The 26,694-nt window shown below is 35.8% G+C and overlaps 1 protein-coding gene across 1 annotated transcript in view; it reads right to left on the reverse strand.

Moving 5' to 3' along the window:
• Positions 1–13,779, reverse strand: part of LOC118737648 (5-hydroxytryptamine receptor-like) — a 103,606-nt gene extending 89,827 nt beyond the window's left edge. The window contains exon 1 of the mRNA XM_036468299.1: positions 12,715–13,779. Coding sequence (XP_036324192.1) covers positions 12,715–13,779 — 1,065 coding nt within the window. The remainder of the gene's footprint in view (positions 1–12,714) is intronic.
• Positions 13,780–26,694: the final 12,915 nt, after the last annotated feature.

Consider the following 26,694-nt stretch of genomic DNA (forward strand, 5'->3'; position numbering starts at 1 on the left):
ATTTTCCGCTGTTGGCGAAAGCTTACACACGCATACTAAGGACTACCATTTTAATTACATTCAAATCTTGATTTTTTTTTTTTTTTAATATTTACACCATCTCAAATGTAAAATTTTCCGGTTCATTATAGCCTATTTCCACCAAAGGCTTAACTGCAGTTAAGAGCTCAGATAAGTACCAAGAATTTTAACATGTGGTGAGAGGAAAGGTTTATTTCTCACTTTTTGCTTTTTTCATTTCGTTTGCTTCTGCTTAATAGGTGGAGCTACTGCCTTCGATTTGTAATCTCTTTTTTCCAATAGGCATAAACTGCAGTTAGGCTTGGTGGAAATCGACTACTAGAGAAATATTATTACTTATGTATAAGTAGATAAACTTAGGTGCTCCTGTAGTACCTTTCCCTACCAGGTCGTAAGCCTTGCAATTACCTTCAATAACCCGGTGTCCAGACGTCCCTATGAGTTTAGTTTTATTATGCTGGACTATCTGATTCAAAGATCTGCGGCACTCAGCAAAGGATTTCGTATTGACTATGTGTGATTCTAATAAAATTTTCAAGGCTTCCTGACTTTCTGCGAATACGAAGATTCTAACTGTTTGAGCAAATCTCTTTGCTGCCTCCTAGGGGTCCAACCTTCTTCTTGATACACGGTTCAGTTTAGAAAACTCATGATCAGCATGGAAGGGAATGGAATTGTTGATGGCATGCTGACTATATTGGTGCCAGCCTGGAGTTTATCACGTAATCAATCCTATCGCGATTCGCAGCTAACTCCTTCTCTGTCTATGAAGGAATTTTGCTGAGGGACTTATTAGAAATGTTGGTGCAATACCGAAATCGGAAAAAATTATACAAAGTTTCGGCATTCATAAGATCTCAAATGTACCTAACGACCTAAGCTCCGGAATTACAGACATATTTGGTATACTTACGGCTAAAAGACTTACCACGGCGTCAGAGCAGGAGCATACGGCATACAATCCAGAAGGCTACTTTCCACCGGAATGGGGCAAGGTAACTCTGTTTTTTCGGCTTTGAACATGAAGAAAGTGGGGCCACCAACAAATACATCTACACACGCGGCTACCTCTACGCTGGTGTGGGACCTCCAAGAATCGGGTTTATCTCATTTGAGTACCGAAACAGTGTAGAATCATGGGCAATGAATTGACATGACACTTTATTTTTCTGTCATGGAGCTCCGTTAGGCAATAGAGGACTCTCGCCAAACGGGTGCCTTTGTTGACTGTTCTGCGGATCACAAAACTAACTAACTCAATATATGCCAATGGAGAGGTCGGTGGATGAGTCCAATCAAGGGTTTGTCTATCCTGAGAGCTGTGGTGAAAATAAATAAATAAATAAATTTGCTTCGAGTGATCTCTCCTCCGCAGAGTTGGGATATAGCAGGGCTTCAGGTATCTGGTAAGGTTGGTTCTTAATTATGATTTACTATGTTCAAAAATACACTTTAGATCGAATGTTTACCTTCTAGTCCAGGAGGTTTAACGCGCTTGAGTATTGTTATAGCGCGCCCGATTTATATAAAAAATTTAAATTCGGAAGTTGGTTTCCCTAATGGAAATACACACTTAAAAATCCGTTTATGGCCGATTAAAAGTAAGACTCCCATCAGAATAGAATCCTACAATTGTCGCACAAATTAATGTTACTAATTACAGCCAATCGTTCAAGTACCGACCTAAACTCCGACTACTATAGTTAGAATAAACCAGCAGTAAAGTAGACTAACCAAAACGATGGCAAACACAATTTTAAAGTGCGAAATTTCTACAACCCTAAAATAATGAAAGAAAGATAACCAAAACATTTGTAAAAGCAATGAAGTTTCATTAGCACAACAAAGCAAACAAGGAAAGCATGAAGATTCCACAAACCCAAATGCCTCGAAGCGAGAAGCTCAAATACCAGAAAAAGGATATCCGCAAAAGGACTTAAATGTGATGCGCAATGAAGAGCGAAAAATATGCAGGCAAAAAAAAAAGGATTACAACGCATAAAGAAAACAGTAATATTTTCACGAAAGGGATAGGGAATAATTGTAAATATCTACTCAAAGCATTTGTAAAATTCTTGATTGCTGCCACACGCCTCAAAGTATGCCACGCTTACGCACCATATTTAGAACCACTCAAAGCAAATAATCGGGCGATTCCAGTGACATTTGGGTTGAAAGCGTCATTGTCTGTTGGCGGAAATAACGACACAAGCATAACGGCATTTATGAGATGTCCTGTTAAGGCAATTTCATAACCCATTTATGTTGAGTATTTGTAAGCAGCGGCTTTAGGATCTCTCTTTTCCGGTGGTCATGCGATTGTAAGCTGCGTAGCTGTGCTTGCCAAAAATTTATTATTGAACAAGAAGTGGCCAATATTTCAAGATATTACGTATGTAGTTTTTTTTTCATTTTGTATGTTAGGTAATAAATTTAAATGGCACTTAAAGTTCTCTGTTCGCTTGCGTTTCAAGCTTGAAGTCTATTTACCGAAAAAAATATCCAATTTTCACTTCGAAGGCCCATGAATATTTAATGCAATTATATCAAATTTAAATTATGCCCACAAGCCAAAACGCAAAGTTTTTCATTCGAACCAAAAAAAACACATTCAATTCAATTTCATTTCACTGCACCAACCCCCACTCCACCTGGCAGTGTCGCAATTTAAATCAAACAACAACAGCGCAGCACACAAATGCTCATTAAAATCTCTTCATTAGTTCCATTCGTTTAAAAATAAAGAAAAATAATAATAATTCACAATTTATGTTTATATGTCTTCGTGTTGTTTTTGTTATTGTTGCGAGCTGTGCAGTGGAATGTTTAGGAAAACGTGACAATAATTTTATGCTGCCTGAATTAATTGGCAAGCGATGACAAAACTACCCTACAAGACATTGCTGAGCACTTTAGGCAAAAATTCTCACACATTTACACTTTTGTTTTTGTAGTACGGCATAAATGAGTAGTTTGACTATTAGTACTGAGGACTTTCTGATGACAACATTGAGGGGAAAGTACTCAATTTTTTCCCATGGCCTGAACGAAAATGAGGACTTTGATAAGCACTTTTGTGATTAGGGATAATGATAATATGAGTACTCATATGATACTCAGCTGTCTTGTAGGGTAACAATGCCCACACACACACAAACAAACAAACACAAACACATACACATGCACATGCAGCCGTACACAACCGCAATGCCACATGTCAAATGCCAAATTACGCATATTTTGCGGGAAAATAAACCAAAAGCAACAGCAAAAAATAAAGCAAAATAAAAATATTGAAAACGAAAACAAATCATAAAACGACAAATCAAAATATGTATATGGATGTATGTACATATGTATGTGCTCGAATATACATACATACATACATACATACACAAGAGCCAAAAATGACGTGCAAGAGCATAATATGTGGAGGCAAAAAATTAAGGGGAAATTTGTGTGGCCGCTGCTGAGTGTTCGTACTGCCCCAGAGACCATTTTGATATCGGCGCTGGTTTGTCGGTTAGTTGTTTGGCAGTCTGTTTGGTAGTCGATTACCAGCTGGTTGCGCAGCCCTCCCCCCCTTCCCCCCCCACATAGCGCTGCCTAACGAGCAGACGTCGTGGTCGGGTGCTGGCTGCCGTTGATGGTGATGCCAATTAAAATCACTTGTCAAAATGTTTACAAAATTGTGTGAGCCCGACCGCAGGAGCGCAGACGAACCAGATACATATACATATGTACATTTAAACAACCAGACATCCCTATGGCCTATACAATACAATATTATATACACATAGACTTATGTACTAGATTTACATACATATGTATGTATGTAAGTATGTAAATACGAGCGTAAACAGAATTTGCATGTTTGCTGCCCTTTTGGCCTTAGCACATACACTCACTCACTCACTCACTCACTCACTTGTTCACTCAATTAGGCACTTGCTGTTGCTTTCAACGCTCTTCACTCAATGGCAGCTCACTTCATGTTTGGCATAATCAAGTGTAAAATTTTCAAATGTTATTTTGTTAATTAAAAATGACGGAGCCATGAAGCCTGTGAAAAAGAAGAATAATCTGTACAGCACAGTATGCGCCGTCATGGGAAAAGTGGTGAGCTACAGCAAGGCGCTTGCTAAATGGCAAGCGAGATTGTTGTTTTTTGAAGAGTTTTGGGTTTTTGGGCCATCTTAATGTTTTCATAGAAATGGGGCAAATGGGAGTAGACTTTGGTATTGAAGGAAGATGTCTGAATATGGGCCACATACATACAGATGTGTTATACATACATACATATATGTTTATGTCTCAGGGGGCGCAGTATTAGACAATGACAGACTTTATTTTGGTTCGTTTCTTAATGAATCTGTCAATGCATACGAGCATGCTGAAGAAGTATAATTTACAAAACAAAAATAAAATGCATTTTTATAAGAGGGAAAGAGAAGCTCGTCTCAATCTCGGAAGAAAAAAAGGAGCAATCATTATATAGTCAATTCTGTCATAATGGTCAGTCATTGGCAGTAATTTTAGCCTCTAAATTAGAAAAAGGTTTTCCAAACAACGGTCGCCACTCGTCAGGCAATGACAAACGTCTGAGGGTAATTTCTAAAAGCTTCTCATAAAATCCACTTGCTGTGTAGCAAATTTAAGACGCCCACCACACATAGTAGGAGGAGGAGCTCTGCCAAACGCTTAGCAAAAGTGTGGCAACAAAATATTGTTATTATTATTATTATTATTAACAAAATTATCATAGATATGTCAATCTTCTTAGCTATACTAATTTCTATTCGAAATATTCAAATTAAAGAGAAGCATCTATGATCTTTAAATTACTAAATGATGTATATAAGTTTAGCATCTAAATTATTCCAATTTTTTTTTTTTAAACTTCATTCATTTTTAATTCTATTATTAAAACATTTTTTATGCGCATTTAATAGAGTGCCACTCGCTAAGAGAGTGACTACAAAAACTTAGCGTCCTCTATTGTATGCCGCGCACGTTTACTTATTCATTCATTAAAGGCAAGTTAAAAGTATATGTAAATGTAGACTTAAAACTTGACTCCAGTGGTGTGTCCAAAATATTTTCGCCGTCGCCACAGTAGCCACTTGTACGACTTATTTTAATTATGTTTTTACTAAATCTGCTTTGTCTACTTTTCTGACAGCTTTCTCTCACTTAATACAATGTTAATATTTTAGCTGTGGTTTCTCTCTTACCCGCCCATAAGTTAAGTGTTTGGAAAAAGCGTCTTAAATCTTTTGTTATCACAATGTCCCAGTCGGAAAAATAAGCAGTGAAATGGCCGTCTTGTTGCTATTTTTTTAAAAGACTTATGAATCTTCGTATTCGATTATTTAAACATTATTTTCGTAATGTCCGGCGCACAGTCTAGGAAAAATTAATTTGACTCAAATAAAATGAATACTCTTCAAATCTTTCATTCATCTAAACTAGGGAAACATCCCTTCAGCTTTTCCGATCCCGGGATTTCCGGGATGTCGTTATCACAGTCCCGAGAACCCGGCATTAGTCCCGGCCGGGATTTAGATATTCATTACTTTTCAACAACTTAAATTGAAAAAATTGCTTCTGTATTGTTTGAGAAGCTCTGCTACCATAAAATAAATAATGAATGGGTTTGAAATCTACTTTCTTATTTAAAGTGGCGTTTTTAATTTTTCTCTCTGACAGCAGGTCTTATTTTAAAGGACTTTTTAATTCCAAAGTTATTAAAAAATTTCCAAAATTATTAAAAAAATTCAATGAAATATAGAATAAAAATATGGGTAACAAATGCAATAGGAAATTTCTTTAGCATTTAAACAAATACAATTTTTTGGATTCGCAAGGACAAATAGGTAATTTTTAAGCTAACAAAGTTTGAAGAACGAAATTCGGGGATTTTATTTTTTTCAATAACAAATATTGCGAAATTTCAAGGATAAAATTTTTAAATTAAATTTTCAATATTCACCAGCAATTCTGTTTAAATTCTAGAAGATTTCATCATTCATTTTATACCCATACTTCTTCTCTAAGCACATTTCTCTGGATTTTTTAAATCATTTTTAATTACCGACGTCAGAGTGAAATACTTTGTGTTTAAAGTTTACCATCGCGCGGTGTTATATACTATATAATGAGCTAGACATTTATAAAAAAATATTAATTATTATATAAAAAAAAAGAAATATAGCCAATACTGGTCAAGAAAAGGAGTTTCTATTTATTGCCATCAGTGCCTAATTACAAATCCCGAAAATTTTTGGGACCTTAAAAAGGCACTTATCCAGGGATGAATTGAAGGCCACAACAACCAATAAATTATTAAGAGAAAATTAATAAAAAGAGGTTGGTAAAAAGAAGCGGCATACGATTTTAGATTAAAAATCAATTCACATATTCAGTCGTTTTAGTATTTTATTTGAGTCTACTTATAAAAATTATTTTTCAAATTAGTGGGTTGTCTACTCTACCCCGCACATATGTAATTTTAATTATAATTTGTTAAGCACTAATTCCATATGTTTGCATAACATAAAAATCCATTAATATATAGCAGAAAAATATTGAAGAATTATCATCTATCCGCTTCGTACTTTGCTGCACCGACAAACGTCTTTAATGAGTTTGTATTGAAAAGCAAAAATTTGTATATGTGGTATTATTCGATTTGCAAAATAAACTAGAAATAGGCAAGAAAATATTGTAAGTGCTAATTGCTTAATGCATCAAATGAATTCAATTTCATCGAAGCATCGCGATGCAGAAGAATTGCGCTCAGAAATGTCTGATCAGTTTTGTAAGATAGTACATATTTATGAATGTGCCTGCGTATATACATACATATGTACATATGTGTGGTCTAAATCGAACACATAAACAACACGAGTGTTTTCACTTAGATATCCATATACGAGTACCTACATATATTTATTTTTAATTACTTATTTATTTATTTATTTCGTTTTGTCTACGGATTTACAATTCTTACAGACTAAGCATAGGTTAAGTTAAAAGTAATATTATTACAATACAAAGAGCAGACTTTAAAGGGCACAATTTTTATGTGGGAATTAAAACCAAATTTAATGGATGACAGATAGGTCAAGGTCTAAAGAAACAAAGAGCTTATTCAATTCAACGAGAGTTCTATTAATCGGGACATTAAAGCTATATACAGTCTTACTTTTGACAACATAAACCACATAAAAACGACGCAACATTCTACAAGAAACACTGAAATTAACTTTACCCAACAGTACTGGACAATCAACAGTGCCGGAGATTATGTCAAATAGAAAAGAGTTTGATATTAGAATGCGTCTGTTGAGCAGTGTCATTAGGTTGATCAACTGACAGCGAGAGCTAACGGGTGATTTTTTTGAGGTTAGGATTTTCATGCATTAGTATTTGACAGATCACGTGGGATTTCAGACATGGTGTCAAAGAGAAAGATGCTCAGTATGCTTTGACATTTCATCATGAATAGACTTACTAACGAGCAACGCTTGCAAATCATTGAATTTTATTACCAAAATCAGTGTTCGGTTTTTATCGACAAATTTTGTTCAGCGATGAGGCTCATTTCTGGTTGAATGGCTTCGTAAATAAGCAAAATTGCCGCATTTGGAGTGAAGAGCAACCAGAAGCCGTTCAAGAACTGCCCATGCATCCCGAAAAATGCACTGTTTGGTGTGGTTTGTACGCTGGTGGAATCATTGGACCGTATTTTTTCAAAGATGCTGTTGGACGCAACGTTACGGTGAATGGCGATCGCTATCGTTCGATGCTAACAAACTTTTTGTTGCCAAAAATGGAAGAACTGAACTTGGTTGACATGTGGTTTCAACAAGATGGCGCTACATGCCACACAGCTCGCGATTCTATGGCCATTTTGAGGGAAAACTTCGGAGAACAATTCATCTCAAGAAATGGACCGGTAAGTTGGCCACCAAGATCATGCGATTTGACGCCTTTAGACTATTTTTTGTGGGGCTACGTCAAGTCTAAAGTCTACAGAAATAAGCCAGCAACTATTCCAGCTTTGGAAGACAACATTTCCGAAGAAATTCGGGCTATTCCGGCCGAAATGCTCGAAAAAGTTGCCCAAAATTGGACTTTCCGAATGGACCACCTAAGACGCAGCCGCGGTCAACATTTAAATGAAATTATCTTCAAAAAGTAAATGTCATGGACCAATCTAACGTTTCAAATAAAGAACCGATGAGATTTTGCAAATTTTATGCGTTTTTTTTAAAAAAAAAGTTATCAAGCTCTTAAAAAATCACCCGTTACATACAGTATCGGTCATATCTATAGCACGCCATTTCAAAGTGAAATTGTGTGCCACTTATGTTTATTTATTTATTTTTAAGAATTTTCAATTAAAACTTAGTTCATTCTCAGACAAACCCCATATATACCAAAGTTTAGCAATTTGGAGAAAACTTCAAAAAAGTGCAACAAAATTTCACCTAAATTTCAAACTTTTTTCTTGGAAGTGTTAGAATTTTTTTGAGTACACAGTTTTTTAGCCCCTGCAATTTTAGTCTGATAATGTGCAAATTTCAAGTGGCTACGAATTCCCGTTAATTTTTTCGAGTTTTTTTTTGTCGCATTGGCTTCCATATAATGAATAAACTCAATTTATTTGTATATGGAAGAAAACCGCAACACCTTTGTCGAAAAAAATTCTAAAAAATCAACGGTAATCTTTAGCCACTTGAAACTTGCACATTATCAGACTAAAATTGATTGAGCTATAAAACTGTGTATTCAGAAAAATTCTAACACTTCCGAGAAAAAAGTTTGAAATTTATATGAAAATTTGTTGCACTTTTTTGTAGTATTCTACAAATTGTTAAACTTGGGTTTATATGGGTTTTGTTAGAGAAAGAACTATATTTTAATTGAAAATTCTTAAAAATAAATAAATAAACATAAGTGGCACACAATATCACTTGGAAATGGCGTGCTATAGATATGACCAATACTGTATATACTCAGGCTTAGGTTCAGAGAAGTGTAGAGAGCGTAAGCCAAACCGGATAAACGCCCTCATACGATATACTGTTACTCCCGAAATTGAGCGTACGGCTCTTTTTTGTTAATTTTGTTTTAAAATATGGCTTATATTTTAGCAAATTTTATTTAAATCCAGGAATGATACTGTGTAGAAAAATTAAGAAAAGTCTTCAAAATTTCAGCAAAATCGCGAACTTTTTAATACGAGTTTCCAAAAAGAATTCAGGTATGCAGTTTTATAGCGCATTATTTTTTTTTAGTTTAATAATGTGCAGATCTCAAATGCCTAAAAATTCGCGTTGATTTTTGAAAATTTTTTGCTGGCTATCCTACACACTTTTTTCAAATAACAAAAAACAAAAAAGGGAAAATTTTTATATAACGTAGGACAGTCGGCAAAAAAAAAATTCCCAAAATCAACGCAATTTTTTAGACATTTAAAATCTGTACATTATTATACTAAAATTTAATGAGCTATAAAATTGCATACCTGAGTCCGTTTTTAGTTTGCTAAAATATTAGCCATATTTTAATACAAAATTAACAAAAATGTTAAGCATGTGAAACATTGCGAATATTAAAAAAAATAGAGCCGTACGCTCAATTTTGGCAGTAACAGTATATGTATGAAATTATTTCTTCGAGCTCGAGCTACATATATGTTGCCTTTTCCATTTTTCATAAAAAACATAATTGTAGTACAAAGCTCAATAACACTATTAAAATCAGGAGTTAATTTTGAAAAAAAAATGTGTTCAATATTTTTGAGAATCTACATTTTTAATCGCTGGGGTGTCAAAAGCAAGCTTTTGTGTTTTTTCTGATTGGCTGAAGATGAAAGCTTTCAGATACAACTCTGCGCTGAACTGGTTTTCGCAGGAGTTAAATTATTTAACTGATTAAATTTTCCAACAACAACTGCATGCGATTTTGCTTGTTTGCGAAAAATTTTGTTCATTTAACATGTTTGACTTATCAATTTGAACGCACTATAAATTTTTATTCAGAATTATTATGTTTCTTAAATAATTCTGGCAAAAAGCAATAAAAATTTAATATTTCTCAATAATTTTACGTACGCGCTTATAAATAAATGTTCAACAAGCAATCATCAGAAGTGAGGAGTGTAAAAACATACACACATATAGGAGACATATATAGTTACATAAATTTCTATTTACATAGCCCAGTAAATTTAGATCAAATTGGTACGAAGAAAATAAAATGTAATAGGGAACTCTTTAATTTTATTCTTAACAGCGAACCCAATATGGCGTCCGAAAAAAATTAATATCGACTCGATCCGATTGAAGTGTTTTCATCTGGGGAACTTGGGGTTGATTACGAATCTGTGGTCAGGTTCGAAAAATTTAAAATGATGGACCCAATATGGCGGTAAAAACCCTTCAATATTAGAAAATCAGTTCAATAGTAATGTTCAATTTATTCAAATACATACATATATGGTGAAATACGTATCTTCTAATTTCTCATAATTTGCCGGAAAAATGTTATGAGACCCCAGGGAAAGTATTTGTTTTTTTTTCATTTTATTGCATTGTACTATAAAAATCGTTACCACCCATGCCCGTCGTACAAACGCTGACAAGCAATTTAGTACGGATAATATGATTTAATCTTCTACGGGAAACACAAAAAGCTATACTTCAGCCATCACCACATTTGCAATTTAAAAAATTTTTAAATAAATTTGTATGCAAATTTAGATGTATGTATATTGGTTTATTGGTTTAGCCAAAAATGCAGCATCAACTAAAAAATGTGAAAATGCAATGAATATCTATATGGTCAAGTAACCGCAAGCAAAAATCAAGTGAAACTTACAAAACCGCAGCAACTTGAAATTTGCATTTTCAAATTATATCAAACCACATTAATAAAAAAAACTATAGTAGACACATATTGGATAAGATTAGAGTAATATATTTTATTTAAGAAGTCATGTGTCTGCATAATTCATACAGCATTCCGCCCCTTTGTTTGCTCTACCACACTTATTTAGCTGATGGAAAAATGTGAAGAATATGAAAAACCAGACCGCCACAGGCAACCGCAAGACAGCAAGACAGCATGTCGAGCTCACTTACAACAAAAGTGATGCTATTAACCGCATTTACGATATTACATATTTTAAGTATTGGTAAGCAAAATTTTCCTAGGCGTGAATGGTGGCAAATAAGATAAGAATGCAAAAAAAAAAAACTTGGCAAAACATGCGTAAATAAAATATTAGAAAAATAAATAACAACAAAAGATGAAACTTTAAATCCACCCTTATCTGGGTCAGGACGTTTGCTGGGCTCAGCAAAAAAAAATGTGTCATGAAGTGACTGAAGACGCGCCTGCGGTTATAGCAAAGGATTTGCAGTTTGGGTGGTGTAAAGAGGATGGATAATAATATTTTGGCGCTTACACTTTAGCGGAACTTGTATATATGTATGTACATATCTTTAAAAAATTTCATGAGAGCTCAAAATTTATGAGTCTTTATGATTCTGAGACTCATTTCGGGCTCTTTCATGACATCATACATTCTGAGTTGAACATAGCTAACAAAAGTTTTCGTAGAAGTAAAAGTTTATAAATAATCAGAATTATCTAAGAAGGGGAAACATGTATGCTCTTTACTGACTTTATTTTAGCTTATAATTGGGTCCCAATTCAGAATTGTGAGACTTTTCGTAGAGAGAGTTTTTATGCACAAAATTGTTTGTATACATTTTTAAATATCCAAAATTCTACTTTGCTTAATTTTAAAGGCTTAGGACTATCTGGATGTACATACATATGTATTTGACTTTTGTGACACCTCACCAACGTCGCGCTGATTCTTCTATAATCGTGGCGTGGATCATAATTGAACTGAAACCCAAACCGACTCCTCCAATGTGGTCTTCAAATTAATTGGCTGAACCAAACTAAGACAGGAGAACCTCTATTTTCAACATTACCGTTACTTTTATGGCATTAAAGCTTCCATCCACTTGCATGCCATCATTTTGCAAAGTGCATTCAAATAATATTGTCACGTAAGACAAGTTATCAGCTAGAAGGTTACACAATTTGTTTTCTCCCCCCAATACACATTTCACCCCCTCCATGTCGCGACAGCATCGCCTTTGGCAATTTGATGGGTCGGTCCACAGAAGGCAATTAAGTTCGTTAGGTTTTATCGGCGTAAATCATTTTCGCCAATTTCCGAGCGACTCCAATTAAATATCTACTACAAATAAAAGCCGCCAAAGTCAGCTGCTGCTGCTGCTGCTGCTCACCAACTGACAACGCCTTTTTTGTCGGCACTCATTTGCACAGTGCCAAGAATAAAAGCAGCAAGCAATTGCAGGTTTCGAATTTCGTAGCAACCGGATGAGCGCATAAACGAGCTACGCGACTTCCCTGGAGCAAAATGGGGCATTTAATTGCGGAGATACAAGCACTCACACTTGCAGGCAAGTGATTAAGTAAATTGCAGGCAGCGCAAATAAATAGTAAAGTAAAAAGCGCTTCAAATACGCGAATATGACCGAGATTTTTACATACTACGATTAATTTAATTTGCATACATTCATGTTGAGCTGGCGACCTATACATACATATGTATACGTAAAATAATACTACATCACTTACCGCACATTTCGGCAACGGTCCCTCCGGCATCTTCTTCTTCCATCCCAGCAGTGGCGGTATGCAAATCAACGCGGACATTATCCACACAGCGGCAATCATAATCGCTGCACGCGCCGGCGTTCGCGACTTCAGATAGTCCACCGCCTTCGTGATGCTCCAGTAGCGATCCAACGATATCAAACACAAATTCATTATGGACGCCGTACAGAGCAGCACATCCATGGCCGAGTGTATGTCGCACCACCAACTGCCGAATATCCAATAGCCCATCAGCTCGTTCGCCAGCGAGAATGGCATTATGATGAGGCCGAGGAAGAAGTCCGCCACCGCCAGCGAGGCAATGAACCAGTTTTGTATGTTCTTCAACGACTTTTCCGTCGCAATGGCAATGATGACCAGCATATTGCCCACCACGATGATAATCATCAGTATCGTCACGATCACCGAAGCGATCACAATTTGCGGCAGCGTATAGCCGCTGGGGTAGCGGCCGTCCCATTGCACTTCCGTCACGTTGCTCGTCAGGTTGGCCGTCACACCCGTCAACGTTTGATTGGAATAATTGCCGATGCCATTCAAAATCGAACTGCTATTATAAAAGTTGCTATTCACGAAGTAGTAACTGTCATTGACATAATTATTCGGGCTGAGTGTGGTGATGGCGCCCTGCAACGTGCTCTCGAGCAGATTACTAAGTCCGTCGGCATCGCTGGCATCGACTGTAAGTAGTGGCGGGTCGAGTAATGTTGCATTGCTGACGGCTGGTAGCGCACCGCTGCTGCTGCTGCTGCTGCTGCTGGCCGCAAACGAGCTGGTGGTGTTGCTGCTGTTGGTGGGCAGGGCGGAGTTTAGTGCGTGCTGCTTGCGAGCGAGTGGCAGCAGTCCAGCGCCACTGCCACTGCCACCACCCGGCCAGCCGCCTGACGCGGTCGTCGCCGGCGGCGCAGGCGCTACAGCCACATCGGTGGGACTTGTTGATGAGAATATGGCTAGGAAGTCATTCGTATTGATATTGCCCGTATTAATGTTGCCATTAATGTTCGCATCTAATTGGCTATAATCCATTTTGCACTTCTGCTGCTGCCGTTGTTGTTAAAGCTTTTTGGTCCTCTGTTGCCGCTGCTGCTGTTCGAGCTGCAGATGGTGTTGGTGGAGTTGTGTGAATGTGATGATATTTACTTTTATGCTGGCTATTACTTTTACAATGGCGATTATCGCTAGCTCTATTACTTAGCATAGAAAATTACTTCTTAGGCAGGCCCATTTGCTTTCGCCTTGCAGTTGAGTGAGTGTTGGTGTTTTGTTTAGTGCAGTTCATTCTAGGTAATCAAGCTTTTTCCAGAATTGCTATATTGTTCCGGAAGCTGCAGTTAATTTGACATTTAATTATTTTTTAGCTGTGGGCATTTATGTATATCGAGCACACTTTGTTTCAATTGCAAATATGTATAAATGAAAATCAGTTGGCGTATTACCGTTAATATTGTTAGGCGAGTGGGATTCTTCTTTTCTTTTATATTCAAGCATATTATTTTGCGGTATTGATTTTAGACTTTTATTTAATTTTAGGAAATATTTCGTGGTCTGCATAAGTGTGATACTTTTTTCGAAGATAATGGAAGTTTTTTAATTTTTTTACCCATTGTTTCTTATTAGCTCTGCAATTATTGCTTAAGCTAGTTGGTATTTATTAAATTATATTTATTTTATGAAAAAAAAATTTAGGTTTCTCACACTTTTTAATTTCCTAAAATCTTCTACTTCTAATTTAATGTCGATTAATCACTATTTTTACACTGAGTTGATTTAAGTGAATTTGATTTGCATTTTTGTATTAAACGATGTGATCTATTTTTGTAATGCTGATTATTTGGTTTTTATTTTTTATTGTTTTAGAAAAAAGTACATTCTTAACTAATTTCACTTGATCGAAATTTCATCTGAAAATAAAATAAATTTAATCAGTACTTCCGAACAAACTTTTGCTGCTTTTCCAAGCGAATCATAAAATTTGCTATTTTTTGTAAGGATTCAAAAATAGTTCGTTCGGCTTAAATCGAGGGGGGGGGGCTATTCGTGGATTGGACTGCGTCGAAAACTTTCTCTTCGTCATAAAATGTTTAAGTAGAAACCTTTTCGATAAATGATTGACCTGTATGATACACTTAAGAAAATTTAATGCGATCCATACAAATTTGAAAAAAATTTTGCAATCGTGTTTAAAATATTGCCACTGTTATTGAATTTTATGGCAACTCAATTTCTTAGAAATGTGAATAACTCAGCAAATTTCGTTTGAGGTACACTTACGAACAAAATATTAGATATAAAATTCAAAATGATATTGTTCGCAACTTATGTTGGTATAATTACTTTAATAATTTTCATTTAAAATATAGTTCGATCCATTAAAGACACCACATAACAACAGCTAACAAAAGTTCACCAAAATTAATCACATTTCAAAAAAAAAATTTCATCCAAATTACGGAGCAAAATCAACTTGTTTTCTGAGTATTGAACCAAACTAATTTTCTTCAAAAGATTGAGTCATAAGTAACAAAAAGTATTTTCTCCGTTTTTCGAAGTCAGCCTTCGAAATCGAGATATGGGCCTTCGAAGTTCGAAATAGAACCTTTGGTAAAAAATTATTTTTAAGTTCCCAGAAAACAAGTTGTTTTTTTGCTATATAGTGTTATCGCTGATTTTTGAGAAATGTTTTTTCCCAACGTTGTGGCGTATTTTATTCCTTATAAAAAATTTATTTTTTTGATGTTGAAATTTTGTATGTAAACATTGAAAGTTTTATTTTTATAGTTTATGTTATGAATCAAAATATGTATGTATATTGTGAATTTAAAGTATTAAAATTAAATAGATACAAATAATTTGCAAACAATATCATTTGTGCCTATTATTTTATGCATAAGTGTACCATGAGGAATGTAACTTCTTCTTTAGTTTTTTTATTTAAGTTTAGCCAGAAAAAGTTAAGCTTCTTGCGTTTTTCCTAGCTCTTTATTAAAATTATGTAGTTTCTTACTTCTATTTCAAATTTTAACTGCAAATTTAAATAGTGTTAAAATATTTAATGCAATCTTTACAGTCTGGTATGGAATGAAAAACAAAGACAAATGTCATGATATTTTACATCGGCGAAGGAAGTCTTCGACTTTATCAGATATCTCCGTGGGTAGACTTGTTTTTGAGCTCTTTTGAAAACTCACATCGCCTTTGGAAATGAGCCAGCCGGGGAGAAACAGTAATTGCAGGACGAAACCTGTCAAATTAAACACGGATGGTACACGAATAGCAGTGAGTTGAGCCAAACTGCTTTGTGCAAGAGTATAATATTGATCCAACTTTACAATTAATTTAAGAAAGTAGAATCGATTGACAAACATTTAAATGAGTAGAATGCCTTGTGAACCACAAGGGATGACAGACAAATTTTTCTTCATTCAATTTTAGATCAAAAAAAGTAGTAGGAAGGCTCTGCAATTCACTTCCGAGTGAATTTCACCCCAATTCTTTGAATATTCAAAATTGAGCGTTGTTAAAATTCACTCGAAACTGGGATATGGAACTTGCCTGAAATGCGCTTACGAAACTCAGGCTAACTAGCAAGATTTTATGTATGCTGGGAAACTTAAAGCCGCATTCTAATGGCTCAGTTATGCATACTTGGCGTTGCATGAGACATGCATCACATAACGAATCTGTTAAATGAACTTTGCGTGTAAGCGGCTACCCAACGCACAGAATAGCATATGTAGAAGTCTGTTGCTTTTTGATTTCTACGTAAAAGTGGCATGCCAAATATGCAGTGCAGTGCAAGGTATGCATAACTGAGCAATAATTCTTGGCCCTGCCATGTCAAGCTAAAGTCATCTTATATAAGAAGTTTGTCGAGCTTCTCCTCCAATTTATGATGCACGTTACACAGATAGAGAGACCTATATATATATTTTTTTTTTTATGAGCACCTTTTTTCATGGCAGAAATGAACTCGCCCATTGCCTGCCAAAGGGCGACCGCTGTTGGGAAACATATTTCCAATTTAGATGCTGCCTAGCTAGTGGTAGCACGCACCTCTGACCACTCAGCCACTGTGTGTAACATTTTGAATAATCTGACCTGTACTAGAATTATATACTAGAACTCTAGCAAGGAAATGAAAAATTTATCACATATTACCACTTTAAGGATTTACTACGGGCACTAGGAAAAAAAAGTTATGAAAAATATTTATGGTAATAATCTATTTTTATCCGGCAACTGCAGTTTGTGCTTAAACAATACGTACAGGAGATTATTTAAATGAAAATAATACACACCTATTCTAGATGAGATTGACTTTTTACTACCTATATATTGTTATATTTTATTTATTTTTTTTTGAATTTCACGCCTTCATTTTACTTACATACAATTATTGCGAAGAACATTTCGTAATGGTGAATTTTTAATTTTTAAAATTTTTGTTTGTCTTTATTTTATTTTTTATAAGTAGCTAATTTTTGTTTTATTTCTAGTTTTTGTTTTTATTATGAATTTTTCTTTGTTATACCTATTTGCTATTGGTTACCCGTTTTTACCGAAACTTGCGTTTTGCAGTTACTTGAATTTCTGTTACATCAAAAAAAAAGAGAATTTTGCATGCATAATTTCTTACTTTTTTCTTATTTACAAACATATTCTAATTCGTCCTTTTCTCTAAGCTTCTTGTTGCCTTCAAAGCTAAGTCGAATTCAATAAATGAAATGCAGCTGCGTCGCAGCTATTGCGGCGCTTGGATGTAAGCATCTGCATGACTTTGGGAACCATTTAAGTGGCATAGTATTTGCTTGATTCATTAAATTCACATCTTTATTTTAATACATATATGTACTTATGTAAGCACTGCAGCAGCCGTTGTTGCCAACAGCTGTTCTTCGACGGCACTTCTATTAAATGCAGGCCGGCTGTGTTTTGATTTTTTTGTTCCTTTCTCCTCTGCTGTCCACTCTTCGTTATGCACACATATGTACATACATGTAAGTGCATAGACGACACGTCGCGACGGTGTAAAAAATAATAAATCAGGGCATGCTTTGGCTTTAATAATAAATTTGCTGTTTATGAATAAATAAAGAAAAAAATGTTCGAATTATCCGATTATGCGCATCCACTCAAGCAGCGGTGTTGACCTTCAATTAATTTTAGCTTTTAATGGATTTTATGATTATGAATTGTGGGAATTAAAATGATTTTCAAGTGGATAATTTTTTAAATGCGATTTCAAGTAGCCTTAGTACACTTTAGAATTGTGATGCAAATTTAAAAAAACAAAAGTGCTATACTTTATTTTCAATTCTCTCGGTAATTGGCTGTTAGTTGCGTTTATTTGTTTTTTATTTCGATTTCTATTTATCGTCTGCATTTTTCATATCAATCAGCGTTTTGCAATTTACTTCCATTTACGTTTCACTTTACGCGCCCATTTTAAATTATCGCTTTGATGTGAAAATGTTTTTATTCATTCTTCAGTTAAATATTTTATTGGGCAGACAGTTTGTGGCTTTTTTCCAGCCCGAGTGTTCGCCGTCCGCGCACGCCTCAGCTCCAGCCTGCCTTGCCTATCCAAGTGCCTAACCACTTTCTTTCCGCTTGATTGCATCGTTTTAGAATTTCGCTTTTTTTCTTCTTCTCCTTTGGAAATATTTTTAATTTACTCGCCTACTGCCTGCCACACATAGATTCCGTTCACATTGGTTGGTCGCGTACACGCCATTGCAGCGCGCACGCCGCACCTCACAATTTATTTATTTAGGTGCAAGGTGTAAATTTTTACAGCAACGAATTCACAAACGAGCGCGCGCGCGACAAAGCTTAGTGAAAAAATATTTTTGCAATTTCGCAAAATTTTTCAATTTTCCAACTTTCACATAAAAAATGCGCCAATGTAGTTCGTGTCTGCGGCTGCGAAAATAATAAATAAATAAATTTCACACGAAAACACGCCACTAACCAAGCGCGCGGACGGCTGGATGGCCGGACGGGCGATAGCACGCGATCACAGCACACACGCACGCTCAAATGGGCACGCGGTGGCGCGCGAAATCGAATTTTGGCCACCACTACCGTGTGTGTGTGTGTGTGTGTACGGAATTACACTACTACGACGAAAATGACGAGCAGCATCATCAGCATCAGTCTGAGCAACATTTTGCAAATAGCAACAAATCGGAATTAACAACAACAAATTGGTAAGCGGCCGGGTGGGCGCTAATGTTTCTCACGGTTTGTTTTCGTTAATTGCATTTGTTTATTTACACTTCACTTATGTCTGTACGACATTCGACTACAACAGCAACAACAACGAAATTCGAAATGACTGACTGTAACTGCGAGAGTGCAACACGGCCACATACGCCGTGCCGTTTTCTGTCCGCTTGGTCCAGTTCGACAGCCTTCAGTGCATCTTCTGACTTATTTATTTATTTTATTATTTATTTACTTTGGATATTTTCGCGCGCTTAACAGCTTTGCACATTTATTCATTAACGAGTATTTATTTATTCACTCACTCACTTTTATTGGCATTTCATCATTCGGCGACGTAGACAGTTGTCGCTACGTGTACGCTTCATCTCCGCGCCGCACCACTTACTCGTTCACTACTTCACTTAACGATTTTAGGAGGCGCGCACGCGACTTTCATATGATCCTTAAGCACTTCTATGAGTGTGCATGTACATAAATGTGTGCCGGGGTAGTTGTTAATCTTACTTTTCTGGTAGTGTTTTCAACGCGAAACGCGAAACAACCGCCAACAGACGTTCGCACCATTTGAATTGCACATCTTAACTGAACTGAACTCGAGTCGAGTCGAGTCGAGGAAATCATCGCTGTATCGAAACACGCCGCATCGCATCGCAACGCATCGCATCAAATTGAACTGAACCGAGCTGAACTCAACTGAAATGAACTAAATAAATGTAGGCAAAGAATGGCACAAGTATATGTGTATGTTTGTGTGTTCGTAAATGGCCGTTCGGCTCTATACCGAAGGGATATTTTTTCTTCTGTTCGGGTTTTGTTCCACAAACTGCAGTAGAAGTCTGTATACATATGGCACAAAGGCTGGGTATGCCGTGGCGTATACGTTCCACAGAAATTTCCCTCTCTGTGCTTTCGTGACAGTGGTGTAGTGCTTTGTAAAATTTTAGTACAATAATAATTGAACACAAGCAATGCTAATAGAGTTCTAACTATGGTATGCCGTATACTTTTAAATATTTCCTGCCATCGAGGCATCATTTAAAAGTGTGTGGCGTATGTTCGTTATCGTTATCATGGATATCGGCGTTATTACACCCGTATTTAATGCAACGACTCTAAAGCAAGCCTTTTACTTTCAAAGCAAATTCTAAAATAAAAGCTGCTCATTTATCATTTATGGATTTGAAAACGGGATATAATTTGTTGATAATTGAGAAATCAAACATACATTTTTGGTAATTTTAAATCTCGAATAAGTTTTGGGGCCCTATGAACAAAAACTAAGAAATTGCTTTTTCTTAAAATTTCAGACCTTTTTGCTTAAATTTTATTTGAATAAATCGAGTAAAAGATTAAATCGAGTCAAGAAAAAACAATGTCCCAATATAGGACATTAACATATATTTTTGGTAAATTTAAAAATGAGCATATTTAAATTTTTGGTTATTAAAAATTTGGGAATTATAAATTCAAAACTGTAAATGAGTTTTTATTCAGACATTTTTCCTTGCTAAAAAATTAATAATATTTTTTTTTTATATTAAATGCGGCCAAAAACCACTTTATAGTACCTAACAAAATCGAATGGGCTATGAGGTTTTCTTATTTGTTATATTTCAATGTTTTCTTAAAAAATTCTGATTTTTTCGAACGCTAGCTAAAATTTTGACATAGTGACTTTTTGTGACCGACAACGAAATTTTCATTAGGAACTAGCGGTACCCCGGTGTGCTTCTCTACACCAAATATTGAAAAATTAATGAAAAATCCTGCACGCCGTACTTCCTTTTGTTGGAAGTGCTCCTAAACATTTTGCGATCTTCTTTGCGTTAACATCATGTTCGCATGACGCGTACTGGATCGTGGCATTTTATTCAATAGCGAGCGAAAAACTCAATGCATAGGAACGAATTCGATAAATCGTATGGTAAACGCACTTTTTTTAAAATAATCAAATGAAATTCACAATCGACAGTAAAAGAGCACTTGAAAAAACTTCATTCGAAGCCAAAGAACACAACACAGCCACAATTTTCCACAATGGTTTTGAGGAGAAATACCTGCATGGAAAATTTCTAGTATACTCAAACTTTTCGTACGAAACGCTGCAACAAATTTGTGCAAAAATATTGAAATTGACGAAAAAAAATAAAATGAAATATGAATTAAGAACTATATTAAACACACGTGTTGATTCTCCAAAGTCCAAAATAGAAAGACCGAATATCAATGTACACCACCTTTTCGATAATACGATGAAATGACAGATATGTTGTGTTGTGGTGACTTTCATTCCATTGGCTCTACAAAATCCCTATTGAAAACTTGCAGCCATGTTTATACTTGACTTAATTTATCCGAAGAAAAAATAAACACAGCACATTATAGCAACAATTTTTCTCTATGTTTTCGATTTTTCATGTATGTGCTGTTGTACCATATACGTGGTTCATGTGACAGACATAAACTGTCATATATTATGAACCGCTGGACCGACTTCGGGCCCACTTCACATAACCCATCTGCATGATAGTCCGAATATACCGTTTAAATTTGGTAGAATTCGTGCACTTATTTTTTTATTTAAGATGGAGGTGCCACCGCACCCAATACCGCACATTTTTCTCCATGAATATGGAATTATGGGTGGTGCCACGCCCCTTTTTTCGAATTCGGGGAAACTTATCACAAACCATCTGCATAATAGCGTGAATTCGGTGAAGCCGTTCTCAAGTTATAAGCTAACTCACTAGTTTTTATATATAAAATAGAGGCACCACGCCCCCTTTTCCGAATTCAAGCAAACTTCACATAACCCATCTGCATGATAGCCCGAATATGCCGCATAAATTTGGTTGAATTCGGTGAAGCCGTTCTCAAGTTATGAGGTCACACCAAAAACGTGCACTTATTTTTATATATAAGATAGAGAGAAAAAATATTCCGGCTCGGTGGTAGAAACAGTGTGGAAGGATATAAGGGTCTAGTGATATTGCCGAAATATGGCGCATTCGACTGATTGATCTGAATTACCACACCTAGTAATTTCATGGTAGAGCATTAGCAGAGTGGAAATGAGTTACGCCGGACTTTCTACAACGCGAATAGTCGAGTGATTAATGGTTTGCTCCCGACCTGAGTGCTTGCATCCGTTCGTCCTTATTCCCACGTACTTAGTATTATATTACTTCTATCCTCTATTGCTGGCAGTAAGCAGGAATAATCGCTTGTCTTACAACAGAGCTGTGCGCTTACTACCGGATTGAAAAAATGGACAAATAAAAATAAATGAGTTCCTTCACAACAAGGGGTGGGGGGGGGAAAGTATTAGGAAAGTTGCAGCGGCACTGTCAGCGTTGCCGTTTTGGTCCAATTGGACCAGAATTGTTAGCTTAATTTTCCTACTACATTGTGGAGTAAGTAATTCTCTATATTATTGCAATGAGACTAACTACGCCGCGACTTATCACTTTCGCGTTATCAATTAGCAAAATGATTTTTTTTTCTTTTTTATGATATATGAGCAGGAAATAGTACTTCTTATTTGCCATGTAAGAGTCTGCACGTTTTTGATGAAACTTAATAGGAAGAAATAACGATTGATACCACTAAAGTGAACCCGATGACAATGGAAGACAAATATGAATTAATCCAAACAAACATTGCCTGATAGGAGGCGCAGGATATCTGGAAAATCCGTATTTCTGGTCCAATTTTTTCTAATATTTACAACATATAATATTACTTAAAAGGAAAGAAAAAAAGTGCCGTTAGTTGGATTTCTTTCTTACAATAATTTCAAATAAATATATCTATAGTAATGTATGTAATTATATACCTATGTATATATGTATGTATAAGTACATACATATTTATATGATAAATCGACACCAGCTACAGCGGCTGATGTATTTCTTTAGTAATACGCGAGCAAGTACATGTGCAAGTAACTTAACAACGCCGTTCTTGCCACTACTAATAGTTGGTTGTTCGTCGCACTAGCAATAAGCTGCATGGGGAAATTTCTAAGTGATTGCCATCCACAGAGCGAAAAAAAAGCTTCCGAGTGCTATATTTTTCTAGGGAAAAAGTGCGCAAAACGAGCACAATACGCTCACATTTTGCACTACGCTCAAAAGCTTCGTGATCTCTTATTCCGACAGTCCGAAAGTCCGAAAACGTGACCGAAACTGAAGTGACATCAAACATACATACATAAATAAGTATTCGCATATATTAGCAACAAGCTGAAAGACATACATTAAATTGCCATTGGCTATAAGAGTATCAGCGTTCTTTTGTAGTTGGGTTTGTTTTTTTTTTTGTTCAATAATATCGCTTATACGCTCAAGTGTACCAAAAATATTTAGCTACAAACGTATCTGCTATATTTCTACCAGAAAATCCAGCGCTTTGCTATATGTAGCCTAGCTGTTGCCCTTTTGCTGCGTTTTTTTTTTTAGTTTGTTTGTTTCTTCGACCCACATGCGCCTCGGTTGAAGATACCAGTATAAGCCATTAGACCCCACATCAGCGAACTGTCGCAGCCATTGCTGGTTTATTTGCCGGTTTGCGTCGCTTTTATTTACAGTTTTCTGCTTGCTTAAACGCTTTCAATCATCAGTCTTGCTCAGAGCGCGAAATCCTGAATGCCGGTTTCCTGTAACCGTTGTAAATTTACCTACCAATGATTGGCTGAAGGTCCTTTGGCCACTATTGGGCCTGCCACAGTACTCCCGCCGTCCGTTTTCGATGTATCAGTATACTATACTTGGGACCCTTCGTCAATCATCAATATTATCGCTTCACGGCAGTCCCTTTCAAGTGTTCTGACCTTATAGGGTTTGTTGAAGAATAATTCGGGATCATCCAGGAACGACTTAAGAACCTCCAAATGACCCCAAGATCTCCACTTTTCATGCTGAGGAATGCCTGTAATGAAACCAAGATGCGCATAGCTCCTGTTATGGAAACGCGGACCTGTCGGTGCAGTTGCTCAATGTGGCACCTAGGTTTACTTGCTTAGCTTTTGGCCACTACCGTATTGAATGAAAGACCAAAATGTTAGTTTAGGGGATATTCCCCAAGTCTTATCATCAAATGTCTGGCAGGCATAAAAAACAAGGCTACATTCGAGAGATGTGAGTTCGAACTAAGCCTTTTGTTCAAAGTTATCCCTAGATACTTCACCTCTACTTAGCACTCAATTTCTGTCCCTGCCAAGGTGGATCTAGTCAAGTTGACTTTCCTTATTTTGGTAAATGGGACAAGGGTGGACATCAGTTTGGAGATACATATTTTCTATTATTCGCAAATAACTATTTTTGTGTGCAACCAACCAAAATCCAGCAGTTTTGGTATGAAAAATCCATGTGTGGCAACACTGACTCTGCTGTTGGCTATGATTGTTATAGCGTTTTCTTTTTTCGAAAAAATGTTGCATTTATTCAGCCCTGCACCAGGACGGTCAAGTTTTCGTGTTCTTTTCTCAGTTTTTTTAAATTACCGAAATGACCCCCTTCGAACGTTAACAAAAATGTATGCTCAGTTTTTAAATTTCCATTTTTAAAGAACAAAAAATGTAAGTCTATATTTAATATTAGCAAAAATTTAAATGACCAACAAATCTTTTTAGCCACATTTTTGTCCTACTCTTTAATGAGCAAAATAGGTATTTGTTTTTTTTATACAAAGATTTTATTTATGTCCGCCTTAAAATTTCCAAAAATGTATTTCCAGTTTAAAATAATTAAAAGTATATGTCCAGTTCTGAAATGACAAAATGTTTTTTTTTTATGACAAAAAAATATATATGTCAATATGCAAATTTACGAAAATTTTCCCAGTTTTTTTTCAGACTTTGAGCGTGTGTGAATTGGTAATAAAGTTCGCCGCGAGTAAATCTTTAACAAATATGAGGTTGGGTGAGTGGATTCATGAGCTAGGGAAATTTTTGATCAAAGCATAGAAAATTCTGCAAATCGCAAAGATTGTTGATGTGTACAAATTGTCTGCTCCAAATGTAAGCAAAAACATAAAAAAATATTAGGTAGCTAAGTATTACACTACATTAAATATTTCTTGTAAATACATAATTGTAATACATAAAAGCTTTAATTGATTAAAATAAAGTTGTTAAAAAAAGCTTAAATTGAGGAATTGCAATCAATGATGGTAGATGTTTTCTTAAAATATTCAAAATAATTTGTGATATTTTAATCCGCATAAATCTGCGGTTAACCAAAATTTAATGCTCTCTAAAAAGATTTATTTCACACGCAGATCGGCAGCCACGATTTGTTTGCTAGGAAAAATGAAAAAGGCTACAAAGTATAAGCGGTAGAATCTTTAACTGCTATTTCGGGGATCACCACATCTCCTCATAAATTTTTAGTATAACAATATTAATTATACAAATCACAAACAATATGCTTTAATTCTCCAAACTAATTATACGCATTTACGTCATTTCTGTGCTCACTCCCAATATATATATTTTTTTATTTAAGTTCAATTTTCACAGAAATTTTGTTTACAAACATCTTCCTGACATTGAATCTTTCTCGCCCACATCAAAAGTATTCAAAGCCATTGCAAACAGTCAAAATTAACATTGAAGCCAAGTATGACCGAAAACTTTAAACTGTTTCGAACCCAACAAAATCTAAAATTACTGGACTTTTATTTGAGTTTGATTAAATGGAAAACCAAAGTTGAACAACATTTTTTTTTTTTCAGTTGAATCATTCAATTAACTGTCCGACCGTCCGGCAGACATACTGTGCCTTTATGTACATATGTAGTTGTAGGCGAGTATCCGTGTCGTCCGTGCATCCATTTCGAAGGCTGTTGGTTTGCGAACTGGTCAGCGTGCCTGACTTAGACACCTCCCTTCACGCCTTTCACAATCCAATGGAAGTGTTTGCTCCCTGGGCGCTTGTTCTGAACTTTGCTAATTTAATTATACTTTTTCATTTTTTGTCCCGCAAAATCAATCTTCATTTAGAAATCAATTTATAACAACGTTTGGGTTATATGTGTTCACTTATTCTTGACTTGTGGCATTTAACAAATTTGTTGGAATAGTGTCAGCCTGTCAGGCATCGCTTGGCGAAAGAGCACAGCATCCGTTTTGAGTAGCTTCTTAAAATTGTTATTAATTGACTTTTGAACTCTGGGTAACTCAGTAACAGATTGGGTAAATTCTATAAAGCTACACCACACCACCGCCGAAAGAAACCCTCTTATTCTTCTTGTTCCAGTAACATTTGTTAATCATAAAGTGAGTGCGCGGCAATGAGAAATTTTCATCAATACTATGACAGATTTTTAATATTCGCTGTGCGCCTTTTCAACTTAATTTTTTTTTAATGCCATTCTTCAAACTATTTTCTAGCACTTTGCAACACCGAACACATACCCAATACGAAAGCAATTTCCTTTGAATGCTCGTCACATCGCACTTCAAAGGCATTCGGCAAATTTCAAAATTTTCAAATTTTCGAAAGCACACTTAACGAAAAATTCCAATTTTCCTTATTACTTGTATGTACTTAAGATACGTTCTCGGAATGTGTGCTATATCCATCCACTTTGCACCATATGTCCGACAACAACAACAATAACAGCGCCATAGCGTTTGTATAAAAGCGGAAGACAGCCGCTTGGACGCCTCAGTTGGCGGTCAGATTTTGCGGTTCGTGGTGTTGCTGGTGT

Source organism: Rhagoletis pomonella, unplaced genomic scaffold (genome assembly GCF_013731165.1).
Source record: "Rhagoletis pomonella isolate Grant_MI unplaced genomic scaffold, Rhpom_1.0 Rhpom_scaffold_00004, whole genome shotgun sequence".
Lineage (NCBI taxonomy): Eukaryota > Metazoa > Arthropoda > Insecta > Diptera > Tephritidae > Rhagoletis > Rhagoletis pomonella.